A 20,066-nucleotide genomic window follows, 5' to 3' on the forward strand; every position below is an offset into this window, starting at 1 on the left:
CTTTCTGCAGCATTTGACCAGATCCAAGTGACCTCAAACTGCCTGACCTCTGCTCTGGGGTTAATGCAGCCACATCAGCCTTAGGAGTGAGAAAAAACATTAAATTGTGTTTATGATCTTCACACCAGACTCTCCAAAAACCACAGCCTTATCTCCTGCTTTTCCTCTCCATTTACTAAATTGCTTTGGCCAGGACTACAACTTCCTAATGCCCTGGTTATGTCCAAACTCATATAAAAGCTCTTGTTCTGCTCCTGAACATTCATCCCAACCTAGAGGAACCCAGGAGCTTAGTCCTAATTTTAGGAGTTACATTCAAAGAAACAAACTCACATAAAAGAACAAAATTATTTAGTGAAAATCTCCTCCTAGGGTCTAAAAATCAACTCCAAAGGCAAACTGCACAGTGCTGAACCACCAGCAGCCTCTGCTCTGCAGGCCCTCCTCACTACCTGATTAGCCTTGACATTTTTGACTTTCATCTTCCACACCATCCATCTTTTTAAATCAAATAAGCCCAAAAGGACACCCTTGAAAGTGCATCTGTATAGTCTGAAATATGTTAATAATTACAGTAATTAAACCAAAGGGAATTTTTGTTTTAAACTCTCCCCCTCCAAGTATAAATTTATGAACCTATCAAAACAATCTTTAATAATTAGAACTAAGATTTCAAAGTACATATCCTCAGTAAGAATAATTCCATCTCACCCCAGCCAAATGCAAACATTTTTGCCAGTGAGTTCAGGGAGTTCAGTGAACTCTTTGCTCTCAGATCTTGAAGTGTGCTACTTGAGGCATCTCCAAACTTCATTTACTTATCCAGTATTTTATTCAATTTTATAAACACCCTATTTTAGCCTAATTTTCTAAGGAAAAAACCCCAATCTGTGTATCACACTGTCTGCCATACCAGTAAATTACAAATCTGTTGGCCAATTCCAATTCTAAATTGGATTTAGCAGGGGTGCAGAAATTCTACAGGTAGGAAATTGCTTAAATTTTTATGAAAATGGGTGATAAAGGACAAAATATAAACTCAAACTAGTAGACTTGTTAGAGAAAATCACAAAAACCCAGACTTCTTCCAGTTATTTCTCATGGAATACCTTGACACTGGAGAAAGGAATCAGATGCTTCTCTGCATTCAAGATAACATTTCAACATGTTTTTCCAATCTGTCACTAATTTTTAATAATAAGACAATTAATTACATTACTGATCAACTAATCCTGGGAGTCATGACACCTGGAAAAAATGTTCTTTGAACATCAATTAGGATGCTCACAATGAATGGATTTAAAAATCTGACTGGAGCCACTCAGGTGCACAGAATTGGGGAAAATTCAACAATCTGAGTCAGCTGCTCCTGCCTCAGCTTGAGAGCTTCCAGGGCTGTCAGGAGCTGACTGGATTGTCATCCTCCTTTTGAGTTAATGCACCAAGTAAGTTATTTGTGTCATGCTACAGAGAAATCAAGCATGCACAACTAAGTAGCACTGTCAGATCAAAAAAAAGTTCTTTGTGTACATATTTTCCAGAGCATTTTGTACCAAAGGAGACCTCAGAGATTAATGCTTATTTTATTGAGATTATCAAACATGCCCAGATAGAAGACACTGTGTTTAATAATAGAGTGGAGCTTTTCTAGACTGGATTGTGCATTCCTGGATTTTTCCCAGTTCTGCTGCTTGTTCCAAGGTTGGAATTTTCGAGACTTCCTTTATTTTGGATTGTCTCCCTCTCTTGCCCCTGCTCTGTGTCCTGACACACCAATGCACAGCACAGAGAGAAGAGAATCTTTACTCTCATCTGCTCAACTCAGCAGTGGAAATCATGGGAATGCCACATAATTCCTGTTCTGTGACACGAGAACAACTGCTATTATATTCTCTTACACACCTGGTTTCTCTCTTTATATGCCTTTGCTTCCTCTGTCTGCCTTAATTCTTCCTTGAATAACAAAGTCTCCTGAGAGACACGTATGGCATTGAAATGTTTACAAAGCCACATTGCCTGAGGGGAGAAAAAAAAAATACAGGTTGAAATATTTGGAAAGAAAATGAAGCATTTTTTTTCAGAAGGCTGCAGAAAGAGTTTCCTTAGCCATACATTTAAGTATTCAGACATATATAAGCACCTTTAAGTAGTTTCTTATAAAGATGTTCAAGAGTATCCAGCTTTGAATAGCAACTTTTTCATCTCCTGCACCTTAACACAGAATTTAAAGAAGGAAATATTCTTCCTGCCATGCCCTCGCCAGCATCACCTGCAATTTCTGAGGTTCAAATGCAACTCTGACCTTTGCATTTAATGGTGCCAGTGGACTTGAGACAACTGACCACGCAAAAGGAGCAATTCACAGCAAGGGAACACCACAAATGTGGTGTAATTGTGTAATTAACTTATTTCCCCCAGGCTAATTAGTCCTGTTAAAAGGCAGGGAAAACAAGGCAGGCAGAATCCTGTTGTATTCCAGTAGTTTCACTACCTGAGTGAGTTCTCACAGACCTCACTTGAAAATATCTATTTAACATGTAGTGTAACACCCAGGTGTATCCCTCAGGAATGACACCCTTTAATTTGTCTGGTGTTCATCTATCACTTGGATAAATGTCAAAATTCTTTTCCCAGAATAAAATTCTCCAAAATGCGGAGCTCAGCAGAAAGTAAGAGAGTGAGTGGGAAGTGCTGCAACACTGAGGGTAAGGTACTCACAACTGTAGTTTTCCCAGAAGCAGGTGGACCAAGGACACAAATTCTTGGAGCTGTGGAACAAGGACATGCAAATATCAAAGTGCAGAACAGCAAAAATCCCCTCCAGTTTCCCACTCTTGTACTGCATAATACCAATGTAGCCAGCATGAAACAATTATTGCAGCTGGAAATCTCAGTGGAGATTTCAGGATTTGGCTCCACTGGGAAAAAAGAGGGAACAGAAAATCAGTGCCACCTGGGTCCTCCTTTAATCTCCATGGTCAATGAGATTAACACTCTAACCATGCCACTTGGAGAGATAGATGAGATATGTATATCTCAATCCATTGAAACATGGAGAGTTTAGTGGGTGAATCATAAGGTACAAACATTTCCTTACCTGAGCTTGACTTTTATTCCTGAAACATTGATTCAGAACTAACACATTTTGTGCTGAACAAATATTTCAGTATTTAGTTTCACCTAAATAGGTTGTGTCAGGGCACAGAGAAGATTTAGATACTGCAGAATTAAGGACTCCCTCACTCTGCTTTTTGACAGCAGCCTTCAATTTTTCTAGTCACCATTTAAAGTAATTTTCCTCATTTCTGTTTCTTGTGTTTCTCTGCTGCACATTCCTCTCCTTTCTCTGAGGGGGCAAGGTGCAAAAAATGCATCCCAGTTCTGAGGAATTCCTAATCCAGTGCACACACACAACACAATGGGCATGACTGCAATGAGCTTTGTTGGGAATGAATGAGAGGCAAGACAAACAGGAGAAAATGGAGTCACTCTTAGGAAAGTATTTGGGACTTGTTCCACAAATACACTTTGGGCTGCAATCCCTTGAACTGTCATTTTATATTAACAGCTTTGATGTTTTTTCCCCCTATACCGTAGGGGGGGAAAAAAATCCCCAAATCAGAGTCTGTGCAGCAGGGACTGGTTAGTATTTATTGAGAGTAACACAGGTCAGAGCAGAGGGGGGATTCACTCACCCAAAAACCTCCTCAGCTCTCAATAACCAAGGGAGATCGTGTCTGATGGGAGCAGACAGGCAAGGATGTGAAATGTATTTTCATGAGGCCTTCCATGCACTTAACAGTTATTGGGCAGGTGCAATTTTTAAACATACATGAAACCCAAATTACAGATTCATCTTTACAAAGTTATCTGACTTGGAAGGTTTAAGAACAACTCCCCCCTTATTGGTTCTTGCAAGTGCAACAGAACTAGTACACAATGTAGAAAAATACTTTAAAAGGATACATCAGCTTTTTTTATCACCTAATTTCTTTCAAATGTAATGTGATTAAATCCTAGGGTTTTTTTTAAAATCTAACACCTTGAAACTCCAGCCCGGTACTTAGGAATTATTTATAAACAGCGTCATAAAAGAGTGCTTGGGTGCCAACACTAATCAACTTCTTCAAACCACTTCAAAGAAAATCAAAAAACCTTTCCATCCACAGATCCTTTTGAGGTTTAACTAGGAGCATGATTTAAAATTCACAAGAAAGCCCTTAGGTATTGAAGCTTTAATACACAGCTTTCTTGGACAAACGTTTGATAAAAAACGAAACATACCATTATATACACCATCTCATGCTTTAATATTGCCCAGGGCTACTGTAAATGCTCACTTTGTACTAAATCTGGTTTGCTCTCTGCTTAGTGGCTGGCAGCAGATGGGGCAGTGTAATTCACTGATTTACTCATTTGCACACTTGTAGGACTCCCCTGAAGCCTTCTCCCCAAACATCTGACACAGGGGCACCACCAGGACACCACTGGGTGTAATGTTTAACCCCTCCGAGCAGCAAATAGTCACTAGTTAATGCAGCAGCTACATGAAGGCAGGAAATTCTGGGAAATGCCTTTTTCTTCAGTAAAAAAATCATATTTAATTCTGTATTTAGTCTGATGAGATCTTATGGGCTTTACTCGCTCCAAGTGAAGCAAGTTTTAACATTCAACAACAATTTTAGCAACAACAAATTACTCCTTTTGTCAGGTGTAAATTTGGGTTCCTATTCCTAAATATGGGTTCCTATTTTAATCCTGAAATAACACAAAACAGCTGGACTCACAGAGTTCCATTTAAATCCAAAAGATTCTATGATTAATGTCAATACAACAAAATTTGCTTAACTTGTAAGAGAAATCTTTTGTCAAAGAGGAGAAGCACAGGGTACACACTGAACATTCTTGCAGAACTTTTTCCTTCAGAGGTTTGAGCTCACAGAAATGCCACTCAGACCCTGCAAGCTATTTTCATTAGCACAAACCAAGATACCATGTAAAAAACTTGCATTTTTTGAATATGAAAGAATTATCAGCCTTTATGTGGCCCTTGAAGGTTTTTAGAAGGAACACATGAAAGAACAATAGCACAGAGCCCTAAGCACACTTTGCCACACATTTGACCTACAAGATTTTTGAGGCACTTGTAAGCTATAATCACCATTAGACTGGTTTATATTTTTAAAAGTACTTAGGATTCTATTAATAATTAAAAAGGGTTTCCAACTTCACACCTGGGATAGATGCTTCTTTTCCACACATCTCTGTTTGAAATTTTCTCTAGGGCTAAAACTGTCTAGGCAAGGCAAGATCATGAAAATTCATCACTTTACTGATGGCTTTAATAAGGTTTTTTTTTTTCCTTCTAAATAGTCAGCACCTTCCTCCGTGATCAAAAAGTAAAATCAACTCTGCTACACATTTCTGTTACATTATTTTCCATATAATTTATTCTTAAAACAACATTTAGGCTTTAATTTTAATTAGAGTTCCTCTCCTTCCTTACCAGGGTGTTCCAGACCAAAATCAGACAGCATTTTCCCCTTGACAAACAACTGCTGTAATTCTGTCTTTAGCCTCTAAGTACTGAAGTCATTAGATGGAAACCTGCCTAATTCTGCTAAAATAATACTGTGGGGCTGCAGGACAAATGTTAGCCCAATGTGAAGAAATTTTATCAGCATTCTATCAAACTGCAGGAAATTCTTACACATATTTTCCATGGGTCTGCAAACCAGATTGATTATTCAGGCTGCATGCACCAGAAAAGGCTGGGCACAATTTGCAGGATTTGATATTTTTTTTTCTTTAACATATTTAGCAGCATTTCAATCACCATCACTAAGAGCTCACAGCACCTCCAGTGATAATGATTTCATTGATGCTGCAGCACAACTTTCATAATGGTTTACTCTGGTTTTAAAGAAACATCAAAGCTCCATGACACCAGCTCCCCCTGACAGCTCACGCAGAACAAAAATTACAGTTCACTTGTGCATATCCAAATATAATCTGCCTAAGGGTGAACAGTTTGTAAATCAAATAATTTGATTGAGGGTACATGCTTTTATTGTGCAGAATACAGACTTCCCATTCAATTTACCAGGTTTTGTTCCACAGAGGAGCAGACACACTCACTGTTCCTTCAGCTGAGATGCCACTGAGCTGTGGAACTCATTAACAGCAGAGAGTAACAAACTAATCAAAAAGCAGAGAAATCTGCCAGCCCAGGTAGAATAGGAACCCAAATTTACACCTGACAAAAGGAGTAATTAGCGAGCTTAAAGACAACAGGAAATATCAGATGGGGCACAGAAGGCATTAATAATTGATACACCAGAACTCTTTGTTATTCCCTTAGAGGGTTTCATTGTTAGAACTGTTAAAGTGCATTTCTTATTAGATTACTCACTAAAAAAAGAAATTAAACGCATCTTGCCTGTAAGTATTCCAAAATGCTCACCATTTTTTTTTTTTTTTTGTTTCCCCCCTCCCCAAGACTCAGCCTGAAAAGTTTGATCCATCACCTGCCAAGAGCAGCACAGCTCCCAACAAATCAGGAGCTGAACTATTTCTGGTGTCTCCATTTCCACTTACCATCATCATTGTTTTGCTTTAAGTGGTTTATCATGAACTCAATGGGATCATCTGGCTTATGAATTAATAGCTCTTCAAGCATGTTCTGGAAATAAATAGGACAAAGTCAGGGGAAAATTGAACACGGGTCTGCAGTCGTGATATCTTGCATTTTTACAGCAATTTTACAATGAGGATCCTAAACAGCTTATAAATGCTTATTTATTTTCTTTCACAGACAAAATTGAGACTTCAGAACCTATTTTAGATGCTGAAAAACTGAAGATGGTCAGAAAATTGCCAGTAAAAAACCCCAACCTATTCAATTCAGTACATAAGGACACCAGAAATATTTGGTTCGAGCAGACGGGGGTTGAAAATGAGGCAGAACTGACATGTAAACCATACAAAGAGTTTAAAAACCAGAGTTAACTTGGATTTGTGTCTCTGCAGGGCAAGAGGAGCCTTCTCTAACACATTCCCAAAAGTTCCTGACCAGCCCAGAGGAATGCAGAACGGACAAGAGCTGTGGAAAACAAAACCCACAGAAATGGCACATTTCACACCTGTACCAGCCATGGCTCCTGCAGGAAAAGGAGGGGGGGAGAAGGGAGGAAAAAAGGCAAAAAAAAAGGCTTAAACCTTGCCTTGAATGTCTGTTTTGGAGCCCATTTTCACGTTGAACCCTTGAGGTTATACAGAACCTTGTTTCACCTCCCACCCATAGCAGTGGGGAGCTTGCACTGGTTTCAGGGAGGATTTGGGCTTTACGGGCAGAAAAAAAGAAAAAACCTGAGAAATCCACACATTTCCTAGCAAGACATTTCAGCCCAGCCACAAGTCCTGTAATTAAAATTAAACATCAAACAGAACTGATGCTCTAATTTAGACAAGCTGCAGAAATGCTCGTGCTGGAAGAGACATTTCTGAACAGCAGTCATAACACTTTTATATCTGCAACTGAATTCCATAAAGTCCATAAAATTTTATATCCTCACCAACTGATTGTCTGTTATTAGAGTGGCCTATTTTCCTTTTCTACCTCATCCACTTCATTAGAACAATTAAAATACTTAATTTTGTTTATAAACTGGTTATCAGGCAAGTCCTGATGCATCAAGGTCTGAGTAGCACAGAGCATAAAAGATGAAATTTGTATTTTTATTGCAAGTTCATTTAAAAAATATTACTTTTCAGCAACATTTACTTAAGCTAAACAATCTGGATTCTGCACTACACTTACCAGCACCTGTATAAATAACAAACCTAACAAAATCTGGGTTTATTATAATTCAAAAACGTTCAGGCTGACAGCAATTGACACTGGCACTGCTTCTTGCCCAAACCCTTTTATTTCTTCAACTCTGCTAAACTCAGTTTAATTTCACATGAGTTGATTTGTTAATCTCTGGGGGAGGTTCATATTTTGGGTCTCATGTAGTTTCTACTTTTGTGTTTGTGTTTTGTAAATGCTTTACCACAACAATTTCAACCCGTGTTTGTGTCATTATCTTGCTCCAACACAAGTAAAGCACGAAAATACCACCCTGAGTAAATCCCACAAACATTTTATGTAATATGAGTCCCTGCAGCTGCATTCAATGCCTTGTGGCTTGCAAAACACAGTAATTAATTTAAAAAAGAAACAAAACAAATCAAAACACAAATATTATGCTGCAAGAGTCATAATAAACAGAGAAAAAGACAGCACAAAAACAAAACAGGAAAAGAAATAAACATGTGTGTGTATTTCAGTGAGCTCTGAGCAAGTGAAAATGACTTTTTAGCAGAGTTTAGAGCAGCACACAGGGGAATGCTCTCCAGCGAGCTCTCCTATCACAACAGCACCAGGATTTTTAGACCTTCCCACAAATCTCCCCATGCCCTACACAAGAGTTTTTCCCGAAATTCAGAACCAAACCCACCCTTCCCTACAGCAGGGGAGCCAGCGCTGCCAAGCACCGAAATCATAGCGCGACAAGTGCACTTGTACCGCTTTATTGCTGAAACCGCGGCGAACAGGCACAACAGGAGCAAAAGGGTGAAGGTTTCACCCTGGGGATGAGCAGCAGGCGGGGACAGCCCCGGCTCAGCCCGCAAAAACCCTCACCGCGCTCTCCCGCACCCGAATTATCACTGTCCCCTTCCTCCCCACCCCTCCCGTCCCGCCCTGCCCCGCCTTCCACCGACTCCTTCCTTCCGTGGGGCGCCACGTTCTCCCGCAAATCAAATCACACCTTTGAGCCACAGTAACTAATTAAAATATTTAATTGGGAGAGCCCACGGCCGCGTCCCGACACCCGCCCATCACCTGGCAGACCCGCCCATCACCCTGCACAGGATCCCGCCCCGCTGCCCCTCCCCGCCCGGGCTCCCGTTCACCTGCAGGAGCTGGAAGAGCCCCCGCTCCTCCGCGTAGGCGCCCGCGGGCGGCGGCCACGGCCGGGCCGCGTCCTCCGTGTCCGCCTCCGCCATGGCCGCCCCTGGCAACGCGACGCGTTGCTAACCGTGGCGTCATCACCGCGCGACAGAAAGCGGCCTATCCCCACACAGGGGCGTGGCCAGCGCCTCGTTTACTATAGAGGGAATGGGGAGACGTCATCGAACAGCGACGGTTGCCATGGCGGCGGCGGCGCGGCGGGGCCGAGGGCCTGCGCTGTCCGCCCGCTCCTCCCGCCCGGCCCGGCCTCTCCCGGGAGCTGCCGCACCAACAGCGCCACAACACCGGCCGGTAGGAGCCGCGGGGCCCGCGGGGCGGGAGCGGAGCGCACACGGCCGCACGGGGGGGTTCCGGGGGGTCCGGGCCGGCCCCAGGGAGCGGGAGAGCCGGGGAGGCGCTGGGGCAGCTCCGGCCCCGCTGTGGCTGAGGCGCGGCCGCTCTGCCTTCCCACAGCCCGGCAGCGCCTGTGACATCACAGTGGCACCGCTCCTCTGGGGCTCACAGCATTCCGAAGGCACTGAGTGACTGCCGGGGCTCCGGGGCTGCAGGGCTTCGGCACAGCAGATCTCCGCTTCCTCCCCCCGCCCCTTTCCTTTTTTTTTTTTTTTTTTTTTTTTTTTTTAAGGTACGTTTTCCACCAAGCTACCCAATTCCAGCTCAGGCAAGATTCAGAATTGCATCATTTCTAAAAAGCAGCTTGCTGTCTCTCCTGTCCCCCACAGATCCAGCAATAAGTACAATAAGTAACCATGAATGAGGTGCTGGAGACCCTGAAGAAGATCGAGGACAAGTACAAGCTGTTCCAGCAGCAGCAGTTCACCTTCATCAAAGCCCTGGAGCGCACCCGGGAGGAAGCCCATGACATGATCAGACCTGTGTCATCCATTGTCCAGGTACAAACCCCTGAGCCATTCCATCCCAGTGAGGTGTTCCCATTCTGCCGTTTTCAGCATCGCTGCCATTTCCCCCCGTGCAGGTGCAGTGCTACAAGGACCATCACTGCTTCAACGCCACAGACAGGCGCGTCCTCAACATGTTCGTGTCCCTGTGCAACGAGCTGCGCTGCCTCTGCCAGAAGATGGAGAGGGCGCACGCTGGGGACAGCGTCACCCACGGCCTTTTGGAGAAGTGCAAATTGCTCCTGAACGACAGCAACGACCTCACTGCCCTTCGAGCCACGTAGGTGCCTCCCCAGCCCAGCCCGGCCCGGCCCAGCCCCTGGGGGCTGGCACTGCACATTCCCCCCTGGCTTCTGTCCCAGTCCCTTCCTGGCTGTGGGGAGGGCACAAGGTGCTGCCCAGCTGCCTGTGCCAGCTCCTGGCAAACACTTCCAGTGTCCCTGCACTCAATGAGTGCTGCTCTGTTTGTCCATCCTCCCTCGGGTCCATGGCGGGACAGGGGAGTGCCCTGAGGCCCCTGCAGTGCTCAGGCAGGTTCCTGCTCCTTTCTGCTGCTGCTCTGCACTGAGCCAATTTCTGCAGGGCAGTGTCTGTGGGTCCTGTCCAAGACTCCAGATCTGTGCCAGGGTGGTTTTTGGCAGGACTCTTCAATCCACATCCAGCTCTCTCTGTGCTTTTGGGGAATGGCTGCCTGTGCACTGCTGCTCTCCCTGGGGCTCTCAGGGCTGTTTGTTTCCCTCTGTCCTGTGCCAATTGTTTCCCTGTGTCCCCCAGGTACCCCCACAGGGTTGTGAACTTCCTGAGCGTAGAGGAATCAAAGCATCGCTATGGAGGGGTGGTGAGCTTGCTGCCCATCGTCCTGGACACCATGAGGGCCTGGGTCACACACTCCAAGAAGTACCTGATCCCCAATGTGAGTCATGCACCTGCCATGGCCTGGAAGCACAAATCCCCTTCCCAAACAGCCCCTGCTGGGCACTGTGCAGCTCAGACCTCCAATAGTAACAAAAATGTGTTATTGCAGGAGAAAGAGTGTGAGAGGTGCAAGTATGAAGACCCACGTTTAGGAAAGAAAGCCCCTTGGATCCCACCAGGGAACACCTCCTGTTAGAGGATCAGAGCTCCTGCGTCGTCTGCTCACCACCTTTTAGCACCTGGCTGATCTAATACAGTGCAATCAACACCAGAGAACCGTCCTGAGCCCACTTTCTGCAGCCAGCCCGGCACACAAGCATTCCCTCTCCCTTGCTGATATTTGCACTCTGCTCCTCACATCCCCACAGAAGCACTGCAGCCAGCACTGCAGTGGGAGCAGGGACCAGTCAAGACTCATCAGGTTCTAATCTCTCACACATGAATCTTGGACAAATCATTTGAAACGGGATTTTACATTTTCTGAGCCTTCTTCCTGAGGAACATCCCCTCCTTGCTGCAGCTATGGGGTGAAGAAGCTGCCTGTGTGAAGGATGGGATACAGAGCAGCAATGGCCTGGCATTACAGATTCATACACGTCCCTGACATTTAAACTTGTCTCTAAAGCTCCCTCAGCCCCACAGAAACAGTTTGTTTATCTGGACCACACAGTCCCTGTTTACAGAACAAACTTCCCATACCCGCCCATCACCCTGCACAGGATCCCGCCCCGCTGTCCCTCCCCGCCCGGGCTCCCGTTCACCTGCAGGAGCTGGAAGAGCCCCCGCTCCTCCGCGTAGGCGCCCGCGGGCGGCGGCCACGGCCGGGCCGCGTCCTCCGTGTCCGCCTCCGCCATGGCCGCCCCTGGCAACGCGACGCGTTGCTAACCGTGACATCATCACCGCGCGACAGAAAGCGGCCTATCCCCACACAGGAGCGTGGCCAGCGCCTCGTTTACTGTAGAGGGAATGGGGGAGACGTCATCGAACAGCGACGGTTGCCATGGCGGCGGCGGCGCGGCGGGGCCGAGGGCCTGCGCTGTCCGCCCGCTCCTCCCGCCCGGCCCGGCCTCTCCCGGGAGCTGCCGCACCAACAGCGCCACAACACCGGCCGGTAGGAGCCGCGGGGCCCGCGGGGCGGGAGCGGAGCGCACACGGCCGCACAGGGGGGTTCCGGGGGGTCCGGGCCGGCCGCAGGGAGCGGGAGAGCCGGGGAGGCGCTGGGGCGAGGATTCCCAGGCGGGAGAGAAGGGTGTGGGGCAGCCCCGGCCCCGCTGTGGCTGAGGCTCAGCCATGGCCGCTCTGCCTTCCCACAGCAGCATCTGTGACATCACACTGGCACCGCTCCCCTGGGGCTCTGCCTCGTATTGCAGCGCCGTCACCGAGGCATTATTGACTTACTCCTTGGGGCTCCAGGACTGCAGGCACTACAGATCGCTGGTTTTTCCTGCTTTTTACTTTTTTTCTTTTGTAATTGCGAGAAACGAGCCTCAATCTTTAAAATTTTAAAAGTTTTAAAAGGGATAAGAGGGACAAACTAATAACAGCACTGGGTGCTCGGCAACTGCCAGAGGCGTGCCAGTTAAATTAAAATTATTTCCTTATATAGTTTTTCATTACATTGGTCAAATACATTTCATGAAGATTATGCATAGTCAAAGATTCATTTGAGTTTTCATATTCTGGGAATTCTTTTTGCTTGCTTCAACCTTGACACTTCTTAAGGTGTGTGCCATACTGCAGATGAAATTGATGTATTTAATTTCCTCACAAGGGTCCGTGTTCTGTGGTTTGGCAGTTAGTGCCAGCTGAAGGTAAAATCAGTGGTAAAATCAGTGGTAAAATTCTCCTTGCATTCTTTCTTTCTATATTTATTTACCTGGTTCCTTTCAATGTTCTCATACAGATAAGATACTCCACTAGTACATGAAATCAGCATTAGCAATTTCACAAAATCATCTGACTCATTCTCACCATTGTCAGATAGTTACAAAAATAAAAGCATTAACTATTCTGCAACAGTTAATGTTATAATGCACAGCACACAATCTTTGTGGTAATATTTTGTGAGAGCCTAAACTATAATATATTTATCACACTACAATATATAATCTATTCAGGGATTGGGGTATTAACCATAAAAGGCAGACAAATGATACAATAATAAAAGCAGTGATTGCAAAATATATTATATCAAAATAATTTGCAAAAGCCAATGATTACACAGTTATTTATAAGTTTTCCATTAGCCTACGCTGTCACAGACATATTTTATGAAAAATCCTTTTGCTAGGATATTTTCTCCTGAGAAGCTGAGAGGCCTCAGAAATTAAATGTAAACAATGATTATTTGCTGCTGTGGAATGCAACAGGTGCATCTGGGATTGGTCTCATGTGGTTGTTTTTAATTAATGGCCCATCACAGTCAGCTGGCTCAGACTCTCTGAGAGTCACAAGATTTTATTATCATTCCATTCCTTTCTTTGCTAGCCTTCTGATGAAATCCTTCTATTCTTTTAGTAGAGTTTTAATATATAATTTTCTTTTAATATAATATATATCATAAAATAATAAATCAGCCTTCTGAAACATGGAGTCAAGATTCTCATCTCTTCCCTCATCCTGGGACTCCTGTGAGCACCACCACATCTGCACAATTTCAGCCCAGGTGAGATGTAGAATTTGCATCTTTCTAAAAAGCAGCTTCCTTTCTCCTTTTCCATCCAGATCCAGCAGTAAGCAACCATGAATGAGGTGGTGGAGACCCTGAGGAAGATTGAGGAGAAGTACAAGCTGTTCCAGCAGCAGCAGTTCACCTTCATCAGAGCCCTGGAGCGCACCCGGGAGGAAGCCCATGACATGATGAGACCTGTGTCATCCATTGTCCAGGTACAAACCCCTCAGCACAAACAGGGACAGCACGGGGCAGGAGGGCTCCTGGGGCTGCAGAAATGGTTTCCATGGAGGGGAGATGGACAAAAAGTGCCCCAGAAGGTTTGTGTGTGACTGGAGGGGTGGGGAGAGATCACCCCACCTGTGATCTCAGCAGGAATCTCAAGGCTGAGCAGCACTTTGTGTTGTAGCTGAGCACTGCTGAGCAGCCAGAAACACAGGCTGCAGGAAAACAATGAGAGCAAGGCTGCTTCCCCAGGCACACATGGAATCTGTAATCCTCAGCCTGTGGAAAGCAGCATTCCTGGCTCTTCCCCCTGGTATTGGTGCTGCTGTATCTTTCTATAGTGCTTATTAAAAATAATGGCTGTGTTACACAGGGAGGATGATGGATTGAGGGCTGAGAGTCCCACGTGGGCAAGGGCTTTGCTGGGCTGCTAAGTGAATTGTCTGGGAATTTTTATAGCATGCTGTACTGAAAAGTAGAACTTAGACCACCTGGAGACAAGGGAAGAAGAAAAATCTAAATCAAATCAGAATTGTGGATTTGAGACAGCAGAACTCAAGCCCAAAACCCAGATGGATGCCAAAGGCAGAGTGAAAGGCAGGCTGCTGTCAGGATTAGGGCACACAGTGATCTGGTTGTCCTTTCCAAGGGCTGCCTCTCCCCAAAAGCAGAAGGGCTTTGCTCATTTCCTTGAAGAGGATTGTGGCAGACATTGCACCGAGCCATTCCATCCCAGTGAGGTTTTCAGCAGCACATTTCCCCCCGTGCAGGTGCAGTGCTACAAGGACAACCATTGCTACAACGCCACAGACAGGCGCATCCTCAACATGTTCGTGTCCCTGTGCAACGAGCTGCGCTGCCTGAGCCAGAAGATGGAGACGGTGCACGCTGGGGACAGCGTCACCAACGGCCTTTTGGAGAAGTGCAAATTGCTCCTGAACGACAGCAACGACCTCACTGCCCTTCGAGCCACGTAGGTGCCGCCCCAGCCCAGCCTGGCCCAGCCCCTGCGGGCTGGCACTGCACATTCCCCCCTGGCTTCTGTCCCAATCCCTTCCTGGCTGTGGGGAGGGCACAAGGTGCTGCCCAGCTGCCTGTGCCAGCTCCTGGCAAACACTTCCAGTGTCCCTACACTCAATGAGTGCTGCTCTGTTTGTCCATCCTCTCTCTGGTCCATGGCGGGACAGGGGAGTGCCCTGAGGCCCCTGCAGTGCTCAGGCAGGTTCCTGCTCCTTTCTGCTGCTGCTCTGCACTGAGCCAATTTCTGCAGGGCAGTGTCTGTGTGTCCTGTCCAAGACCCAGATCTGTGCCAGGGTGGTTTTTGGCAGGACTCTTCAATCCACGTCCAGCTCTCTCTGTGCTTTTGGGGAATGGCTGCCTGTGCACTGCTGCTCTCCCTGGGGCTCCCAGGGCTGGGACTCCTGTGCCAATTGTTTCCCTCTGTCCTGTGCCAATTGTTTCCCTCTGTCCTGTACCAATTGTTTCCCTGTGTCCCACAGGTACCCCCACGGTGTTGTGAACCACCTGAGCCTGGAGGAGGCACAGCATCGCTATGGAGGGGTGGTGAGCTTGCTGCCCATCGTTCTGGACAGCATGAGGGACTGGGTCACACACTCCAACCTGAAAGTCCTCTATATTGTGAGTCCTGGATGTGCCAGGTGCAAGGAGGAGACACCCACTTCCCAAACAGCACCTGAAGCTCTGACCTCCAATAGTAATGAAAATACTGTAAAATTGCAGGACAAGGATTTCAAGAAATTCCTGGCTGCAAATCAACGTCCGCAAAAAAAGAAAGCTCCCTGGAGGCCACCAGGCAAACACCCCTATTAAAGGATCAGAGCTCCTGCATCATCTGCTCACCACCTTTAAGCACCTAGCTGATCTAATACACTGCAATGAACACTTGAGATCCATCCTGAGTCCTTTTTCTGAAGAGCTGCCCTGCAGCCAATCCAGCACACAAGCATTGCCTCTCCCTTGCTGATGTTTGCACTCTGCTCCTCACATCCCCACAGAAGCAGCTGCAGCTGCTCCCTGGGGCCAGCACTGGGATCAGGGAACTCATCAGGTTCTAATCTCTCACACATGAATCTTGGACAAATCATTTGAAACAGGATTTTACATTTTCTGAGCCTTCTTCCTGAGGAACATCCCCTTCCTGCCACAGCCATGGGGTGAAGAAGCTGCCTGTGTGAAGGATGGGATGCAGAGCAGCAAAGGCCTGGCATTACACATTCAGACACATCTTTGCCATTTAGACTTGTCTCTAAAGCTCCCTCAGCCCCACAGAAATAATTTGGTTATCTGGACCACAGAATCCCTGTTTACAGCACACTAAGGAGGTGTCCCATACCTGCCACTGGCTACAGAGTCCATGTTCTTCAACTGTGCTCTGCTGCAGCTCCTCACACCACAGAACATCTCTCCTTGCACCTCGTGACTCCTGTCCTGTCAGAGCTAGAGATGTAAGGGAGAGCAGATTTAATTTTGCCCTTAGTTTCTGTGTAGTGACAACAACCAAAGAAAACACCCACGAAACCCCTGTGCTCCTCAGATCCCTACAAAATCAAAGCCATTTCCAGTCCATGTGAGCCATGGGAGTGTGGTGGCAGGATGATGATGCTCAGATGGTTCCTGTTCAAACTGCAGACTGAGCTGCCTGTGCTGCTTTCCCTGCTCCAAGGCAAGGTCAGCATCAGGCCAGATGTCCCACCTAAGGGACAGGCCCACCATGGCCCTGGGGCTCAAAATACAAAACATGAGGTCAGCACATCTCAGACCCTACAGCCTTTTCTAAATAAGTGTCCTCCCTGTGTCTGAATGCTCTTGTGCCCTCCAAATTGCCTCCTGCTGGAAGACACTCCTGAATAAACAATTTCCCCTTGCACACCAGGCTCACTTTTCTGTGAGAAAGCTTTTGCCTTAAAATCACCAGGTTTTGGCAACAAGCAGCTAAAAACAGAAGGAAGAATTAATTCAGAGGAGGGGGCATAGGAAGGAATGACAGCTCAGATGAAATGGCAAGTATTTCCAGGAGCATTTTTATTCCTCACATAACCCCACCTTGTATTGCACTCCTTTCCTTTCCCCTATCCACTTGCACTGCAATGCACCCACCCAGTCTGGAGCAGAGCCCTATTTTTAGGGAGATTTGATCCAACTGAACTGAACCTTGGTGAACTCAAAATGGTCACAGAGGGTCACAGAGCAACTCCTGGGCACTACTGGGGCCACAGCCAGTGGAATGTCACTGTCACCCTCTCTGGCTTCACTTGATATCCCTGGGGCAGAGGCAGCTTCAGGTTGAAAAATCCAAGTTGTGGCAGCTGCCCTGTTGTGTTCCATGGTGCAGACAAGTGTCCAGTGACACAGTTGCTGTCTTGGAAAGGTTTTCAGGACAAGCTGCTGAGACTGAATGGTGACAAGTGTTGGGGACACAAGAGATGCTATTCCCAGATCTTGTTTCCAACCTTCTTGGCCCTGTCCTGTGGTTTAAATTTGAACACACAAGCTGTGAGGAGACCAAAATTATTCTCCAGTTTGTGTCTCACTTTCAGCTTCCAGGGATGAGCACAGCACAAATGGTTTGTCATAATAGTCCTACCAAAGCCAGTCCACCACTGCTGCTCCAAATTCCTGTTGTCATTTTGCACTTGACCAAGGTGATACACACAAAAAAGTTCCCAAATTTCAATAATAGGATTCATACATGCAAGAAACAGTTCCCAAATCTTAGTAATAATTTCTAGCCTAGCCCTATACTTTCAGTCAGTGTCAGGCAGCCAAAATTTTAAGACCCAAGCAGAAAAATGAGTGCATAAAACTTGCAGTCTGAGGTTTGATAATGACAAGACCAGCATCTGTTGGAAGACTGCAAAGTTAAGTCTCAGAAAAACATCCAGACAAATTACTTAATTTCCATACAAGTTCTCCTCTTCCAGAGTGGATGGACACTTCAAAAGACAAAAAGATACAGCAAGAATTGTTTTCCTCTACTACAAATCAAGCTGTTTGAAGAATTTACATAAACAGGATGTAAATGCCAAACACAAAAGTGCAATAAAGTTTTACTTTAGCCTCAGTGAGCATAAAATTGCAAGATACACACTGAGAAACCAGGCAGGGCACCAGGCTGACTTTCCTACAGATCTGTCAGTTAGTCCAGAAAATAAATGCTGCTTTTTTGTTCAAAGGCTGAAATAGACACATGGGCTCGTAAGAGATGATATCAACAGAATCCTGGCATCTGTATGAATTATCTCTGTGCTCCCCTTGATTCGGCTAAGGGTCAAATCAGCGTTTTGTCAAACTGAGAAACCTGATGTCAAAGGTGGGGAGTGGAAGGGGGGATTGGACTGGATGAGCTTTAGAGGTCCCTTCCAGCCCAAACAGTTCTATGAGAAACCATTTATTCAGTGATAATCCATTCTGTATGTTCAATCTGTGGTTCCAGCACCGAGAGGACAGGCCAGAGCTCAGATCCCCAGGAGTGAGGATGAAGGGTCAGGAGCTGTGGTGGGTTCTGGGGGCAGCAGAAGGGTCTGTTCCAGGGAGAGCAAACTCAGCATCCCAGAGATGGGATGGGCTTGGCAGGGCCTCTAGCGGCCGCCCCGGAGCAGTGTCCAAACCTCTCACCAGAAACCTTTAAACAGCTCCAACAACCCTGCTGTCCCCAGTCCTGGATCCACAGGGCTTTTTAACCCTGCTCACAGATATCCAACCCCTGGGACACCCCAGGGCAGCTCTGGGGCTGCTGCCCCCACTGCCATCCCCAGAGCTGTAATTTCAGAAGAGCCAGCGGCTGTTCCCTGTCACCACCAGCCTGTTCCCCACATCATCAACACCCCGAGGCAGGGGAGGCTTTCCTGGGAGTCCTCAATGCCCCTGGTGGCGCTGCGGCAGCAGTTTGAGCTTTCAGTCAGCTGAGCATCGAGCACAAGGAGCAGAGGCAGCTTCACAGAAACCAGGAATAGTGTCTGGCAGGCAGGAGAGATCAGCCAGCCCAGAGCTGGAGTGAAAAGACCTTCAGGAAAAAGAAGGTTCAGCCAAGTAAAGCCCACAGACACCAAAATCATGAGGACCATAAGTCAAGTATTTGAACAGTCTTGTCTGGAAAGCAAAGCCCATGGGAATGCAAACCAGACTTCCTTTGCAGAGCTCCTGAGCATGAACTGATGAAGCAACTCAACTGCTGTGATTTCCTACTTTGTAACCACTTTTAAAATCCACCATTGTGCCAGCAGCTAAGTAGTTCCAACAAATCAGGATCAATCAGCAAAGATATTTGCATTTCCTGAATTTGAAGTATTTCCTTCCCTAATGTCTCCTTGTGTGATTATCAGCTGTTATGAACTACCAATGTACTGCTTGGCATTAGTAAGGAAGGCATTTAATTTTTCTCTTTTTGTACCCAGTAATACACTTCTGTGGGTAATTTTTATGTTATGATTTTTTTACACTGGCAAGTTCAGCTCTGCCATGCCAATTTTAAGGGATGCCTTATTTTGAACCCATTCTGCACAGGGGCAAGTTAAATTCACTTTGTGCTTTGTTTTCATTTTATTACCCCATGCTGTAGAACTAATCCCAGTGCAGGGGTCCAAACAACTCTGTGTCACTGCTGTTTATGGTATTTTCTGTATAAAATTCTCCATAAACATTACTTGGCCACAGCATGTTCACAATGTGCCACTTGCACAACTCAGACCTTTGCCTGTGTTGCTCATATTTAAGAATTATACTTAATCCTTAATTGGAATGCTGAGGCTTGTGTATGGGTTACTAAACTGTTTTGAGCAATCTTTTAAATATTAATTTATTTCAATAAGAAAGAAAAAAACAACAAAAAATAAGAAAACAAATAAAAAACAATGAAAGACCAGAACCAGTGAGAAAGTGCCAGTCTGGGAAAAAAGCAAAACTAGAGAACAACCTTACCTCACTAGAATAAAGTGGTCCCAAAATTCCTTGTGGTCTGAGGAAGTGTCCTCATGTATGCCCTGTATGGAAGGGAAAAGCACAGACAAAGCCAACTCCTGACAGCAGCCCCAGCTTTGCAAACAAGGCTCTGACATTTCCAGCTATTAATTTCTCTAATCACTGTGCAGTCCTGGCCTGCAGGAGCAAGGCCATGCAGAAGCTCACCAGCAGATCTGCAGCACTGAACTGTTTGCAGTTCATTTATGGATTATGCTGGCACATTGTTGGTGAATTTGTTTGTCACAGAAGGAAAAAAAAGGCTTTGGCTCCATGCAGAAAAATGAGCTTCTAATGGTGAATCCTGGGCAAAGGAGCAGCAGCATTGACCTGCTCTGGACTGTCCCACCTGGGAAAATGTTTG

The 20,066-nt window shown here is 46.0% G+C and overlaps 3 protein-coding genes across 6 annotated transcripts in view; 2 read left to right on the top strand and 1 right to left on the bottom strand.

Moving 5' to 3' along the window:
- AK8 (adenylate kinase 8) overlaps positions 1–9,053 on the bottom strand; it is a 66,148-nt gene extending 57,095 nt beyond the window's left edge. For 3 of the 4 annotated variants that reach the window (XM_058038205.1, XM_058038203.1, XM_058038202.1), the window contains exons 1-4: positions 8,959–9,053; positions 6,598–6,682; positions 2,719–2,768; positions 1,903–2,016 (exon numbers count right to left, since the gene is read on the bottom strand). In XM_058038205.1, coding sequence (XP_057894188.1) covers positions 1,903–2,016; positions 2,719–2,768; positions 6,598–6,682; positions 8,959–9,051 — 342 coding nt within the window. In that variant the 5' untranslated portion in view covers positions 9,052–9,053. The remainder of the gene's footprint in view (positions 1–1,902; positions 2,017–2,718; positions 2,769–6,597; positions 6,683–8,958) is intronic. The other variant, XM_058038204.1, reaches the window with a different exon arrangement.
- Positions 9,054–9,765: 712 nt separating this feature from the next.
- On the top strand, positions 9,766–11,112 carry SPACA9 (sperm acrosome associated 9). Its single transcript, XM_058038319.1, has 4 exons — positions 9,766–9,909; positions 9,993–10,195; positions 10,690–10,828; positions 10,940–11,112. Exons 1-4 carry the CDS (start codon positions 9,766–9,768, stop codon positions 11,024–11,026), a joined length of 573 nt encoding a protein of 190 aa, XP_057894302.1. The 3' UTR covers positions 11,027–11,112.
- Positions 11,113–11,861: 749 nt separating this feature from the next.
- LOC131091820 (sperm acrosome-associated protein 9-like) lies at positions 11,862–15,635 on the top strand. Its single transcript, XM_058038107.1, has 4 exons — positions 11,862–11,941; positions 13,555–13,716; positions 14,497–14,699; positions 15,226–15,635. The coding sequence occupies exons 2-4, from the start codon at positions 13,573–13,575 to the stop codon at positions 15,554–15,556; spliced, it is 678 nt and encodes a 225-aa protein (XP_057894090.1). The 5' UTR covers positions 11,862–11,941; positions 13,555–13,572; the 3' UTR covers positions 15,557–15,635.
- The last annotated feature ends 4,431 nt before the right edge of the window (positions 15,636–20,066 follow it).

This window comes from Melospiza georgiana, chromosome 20 (assembly GCF_028018845.1).
Source record: "Melospiza georgiana isolate bMelGeo1 chromosome 20, bMelGeo1.pri, whole genome shotgun sequence".
Classification (NCBI taxonomy): domain Eukaryota; kingdom Metazoa; phylum Chordata; class Aves; order Passeriformes; family Passerellidae; genus Melospiza; species Melospiza georgiana.